The 4,353-nt window shown below is 38.8% G+C and overlaps 1 protein-coding gene across 2 annotated transcripts; it reads left to right on the top strand.

Annotated features, from left to right (window-relative positions):
- Positions 1-1,496: 1,496 nt before the first annotated feature.
- On the top strand, positions 1,497-4,093 carry LOC149374144 (uncharacterized). 2 transcript variants are annotated; one of them, XM_089594506.1, is made up of 9 exons: positions 1,497-1,679; positions 2,020-2,195; positions 2,257-2,333; positions 2,401-2,517; positions 2,649-2,855; positions 2,957-3,079; positions 3,201-3,305; positions 3,385-3,528; positions 3,653-4,093. In XM_089594506.1, exons 2-8 carry the CDS (start codon positions 2,026-2,028, stop codon positions 3,501-3,503), a joined length of 918 nt encoding a protein of 305 aa, XP_089450632.1. In that variant the 5' UTR covers positions 1,497-1,679; positions 2,020-2,025; the 3' UTR covers positions 3,504-3,528; positions 3,653-4,093. The 2 variants fall into 2 exon arrangements, with proteins under 2 accessions (XP_089450632.1, XP_089450631.1); XM_089594505.1 differs by having other exon boundaries at positions 3,647-4,093.
- Positions 4,094-4,353: the final 260 nt, after the last annotated feature.

Below are 4,353 nucleotides of genomic sequence, written 5' to 3'. Positions count from 1 at the left end.
AAATATTGGTGCCAGAAACTACACATGACTGCAGATACAGACGCAACCTTATTAGAAATAGCCATGTCATTACCATTTCTTTCATCAGCACTTTTCCAAAACGGTTTTGACTATTTAACAAGAATATGCTTGCGTCAAATCCAAAATAAAGAATGCTGACCTTCAAGACAAATACCTGAAATACGTGGTTGCCTTTGGCTGAAATGGTATCGGTTTACGGCGTAGCTATTCGAATGACCGGAATTAGCGAAAATTTTCATAAACATGCATTACAACGATTTCATGAGCACCCAACTATAGTTCTTTGGTTAGGTAATGCAACGTATTCCAGTTTTTCTCTAGTGTATACAGATATTGTAGTTGATAATAGTCAATATAATGAGTAATTATCAATAATATACTTGAATTACAGAAATCCTAATTGTTTCGTCAAGAGACGGAATCAGAGTGGAACTTCATCTCAACTTCTAAAACGAACACACTTCTTTTCCTCTGGAGCCTTGCACACGCTTGCACCCACCGCTGATTGGCTCACAGCTTGTCAGCGCGGTAGCGGGAGGGCCGGGAGAGGTGGGGCTTCAGGACTCGATTTTTTTCCTTGCACGCTCTCTCTCTCTCTTGCCTGATACGCTGAATTGGAAGCATCGTAATTACCTCTCGCATAGTGCTTGAAGTTTTGCCGCTTACAGGTTGTGTCATCTGCAGGAGATCTTCGCCGCCGTCTTCGAGCCCCAGAACTCAGGACATCGTCGTCGAGACGCTAAGTCTTTTATATTTAATTGTATCTCACCTTCATACTTATTCATATTTCGCCAATCTTCATCACCGTATCTAATCATTTCACTAATTACTCTTTACATTCCCACATCTCTTATTAATCACATCTCGTATTCGTGTTGTGCCTCTGCATCTCTAATTCTCGTTCTTTAATTCATCACTCATCCAGCAATCTCTTGCTCATCCTCACCGTCATCCGAACCCTTTCACCTCTCGTTCGTGCTACTCTTCCCTTCTCTACCCAACCCTCCTCTACTCGAAACCACCTTCACAATCGCTCTCGGCTTATCTCTTTCACCCTTCTGCGCGTCTACGCTTATCACATCTGCATCACCTGTGCCTTGCTCAATACACATCTCGCTAATTCTTTCACCTCGCGTCCACGAACAGCTTATCATCCGTACGTCACTCATCCCACAAACTCTTATCATCATCCGACCAGTATCTCCGTCTACATATTTCCACCATCATCTTAGGTTGAATTCTCTCCACGCATCCGCATTCAATCACGTCGCCACAAATCATACATATCACACGTCTATTACACCTACTTAGTGCATCTCATCATCCCGACGTCTTCAATACAGTTCGCCCGCTCCATTTCATCTCTCGTTCCGGAATCAGGGTCCTCACCCGAATACGCCACTCACAACAACCATCATTACGAAGCTCCCGCAGGTGGTAGCTAATTTCGACTTTCGGGTGTCGGCCCGCTTTCACCAGCCTTGCGCTGACTCGTGCGACCGTGCAGGGCCAGCCGGTTCGCAGAGGAGATTACTCCTCCCTCACTCGTGTTGAATTCATACACACCAGAAGTCGTTACCACCAGATCCTCCTGCACATCCTCACACATTCACGTACCAACACAACACACGTTTACTACTGCTCCCATTGTTAATAGTGTAATTAGTTTAATTTGTTCTTTAATTATATTCACTCTCATTCGCTTTTAATAAATCTGAATTTTTTATGCCACCGGCTTTTTCCCATTTATTTGATTGTACTTAATTGTGTAGATCCCCTCCCTCCCTTTGTTCATTTCAGTTATTAAACAGTCAAATTTATTATTATAACTTATTTTTTTTAACTTATCTACTTAGTATTTTCCCCCCTTTTTTGTTTAGTAGAGTCTCCCTTGTCTTGACCTTCTGTCTTATTTTATTTTTTAAATTCATATTAACCTTCTCATTTATAAGTTTCTTTACGTTTTTCTTTTATTAATTGTTTTGAACTTGGACCAAGCAATCCATGTTGGATCGACTGTGTTTACACGCAACACTAATTGAGACCATGGTAGACTACAATCGTGATGGCGACCACATAAATAACGATCACCTTTTAAGGAGTCCTAGATCAGAAATTGAGATATTGAACGACAACCGTTTAATACATCTGCAAGGTCTGATAGAAAACAAAAGGTACGTACACATATATCATTATATACAAAAAAAAATTACAACTTTACCCGTATTATTACAGGATTACTGTGCAACAATTCCTCGATCAAGTAATTGCCAAAAGACGGTTGGATTACGGTGTTCCTTATATGTATAAATGTCCGTATACGTTTTTAAAATGCAATGATTTGAAATGTTATCATTTTAATTAAATTTACGCTCGCAGTGCCGTTCGCACAGCGAAGAGAACTCTACGCTGAACTCAATGTACGGCAAGAAGTTGCCGAAGCTGAACGATTCGTCCAAGAAATGCAGCACGTTTTTGTAAGGGATCCAGGTCGAGGTAAACTATTCATTCCCGTTGTTTTGTACTGTTAACAAAATTAAAAACAAAATGAGAAGAAAACTACTATAATGCAACGCAGGTGTCCAAAAAAATACCACACATAATTTATTAGTCATTTTGTTATTAAGGGGGCAAGTTTGAAAATGCTGGAGCAGTTAAACGTCGCATCGATCGTATTGTGCAAGCCCTGGTAATTCCAGAGGCAGAGGATAATGGTAACAATGTACCGTTGGCAGAAGTCGTTGGTAACCGCAGATTCGTCGGTCGTAATAGAGGAAGACATGGTGGCAGAGGTCGTGGCGGTAGAAGAAGTGGCCGTGTATGTGGTGAAGCTGGTGTGTGTTATTTTTTAGAAGTTTGTTCAAATAAAATATTTAATTGTGTATCATATTTCTTAGTCAACAAATATTATTTTGTCTCAATTCCTTGAATCTAGATGCAATCGATAATGCTCAACAAAATGAACGACAACAGCAACATGGTCGGAGAGGACGTCGTGGACAAAGGCGTGGACATGGTGGACGAGGTACAGAACGCAATCGTCCAGATGCAGACGAAGGTGAATTATTTTGATATACACACTATAAGAAGTAGTAGGATAAAATAAACAATTTTTTTATTTAAAAATAAATTCTTAATGGGCGTATTAAACGATGATGACAATATGGTGATCGTCGAAGAAACAAATGATGTCCTTGAGCAGCCTCCTGTACCAGATGCACGCCTAGGTGAGCATGCCAATCGTCGACAAGGCGCAGAACACGATTGTGCAGATGCAGGAAAAGGTAAATTATTTCGAAATACCTAAAGTAATAGTAGGATAAAATAAATTATTTACATACAACAAAAAAAAATTATCACCAGACGCACTCAACGACGATCATGATGTGTTGATCGTTGAAGAAGTAGATGATATCCCTGAGCAGCCACCTGTATTAAATGCACGACAAGATAAGCATGAAAAACGTCAACGAGGAGCATAACGCGATCGTGCAGATGCAGCAGAAGGTGGGTTATTTTTAAATATTTACTATAATTGGTGATTCGATAAAAGTAATTCTGTTTTCTGTTTGAAAACAAATTTGCATCAACTTTAATTATGATCACGATATGTTTATTGGTGAAGGAATAGATAATGCCCACAAGTTGAAGACTACCAAGATAATCAACGTCCACTGAGAAAAAATGTCAGAGTTGTTGCTGTTGAGGTGCATATGATTAATCAACATCCAATGCAGAATTTGGAAGGTAACGCCCAAGTTGAGCATCATTTAATGGATCATGGTAATTTAGCTGGTGAAGATCCACGTATCGTAGAGAATGCTGATGTGGAGATAGCCGAAGGTGATGTCAGACTGTTAGGTAGGTGTAAAATGCGGGATATTCATACAATACTGTATTAAATATGCTTAAGAGTTCACAAAGTGGGGAGATGGTGAACCACATATAATAAAAAACAAGTTTGGTTGATGCAGAAAGCTTTGATTTTTCAAGTTGACGTGTGAACATCAAATTCGTTACCTTTATGGATATTATAAGACCAATTTTTTTTCGATAGTTACTTGTATCGTCCGACCAGTGAAATAAACAAAGTTACGTATTTGAATCTGGTTATTTTAATTTAACTTTTACTTATTGAGAAAGTATAGGTTACTCATATAAGTTAATATTGTTCACATATGTCCTAGTTGTCATGTAAAAGTTAAAATGTGTCGTTATTGAAGCTCTTTTAAATTGCATGTAAAATAAAAAAATACTCATGTAAATAGTAAACACGTTTTTATTGTATTACGATTTTATTGATGCTCATAATATACTTACCATCAGTAGAAA

The sequence above is a fragment of the Copidosoma floridanum genome, unplaced genomic scaffold (genome assembly GCF_036245765.1).
Source record: "Copidosoma floridanum isolate Cflo_tuat_1 unplaced genomic scaffold, Cflo_Japanese_pri ptg000021l, whole genome shotgun sequence".
Classification (NCBI taxonomy): domain Eukaryota; kingdom Metazoa; phylum Arthropoda; class Insecta; order Hymenoptera; family Encyrtidae; genus Copidosoma; species Copidosoma floridanum.
This window is presented reverse-complemented; position numbering and strand designations above follow the sequence as displayed.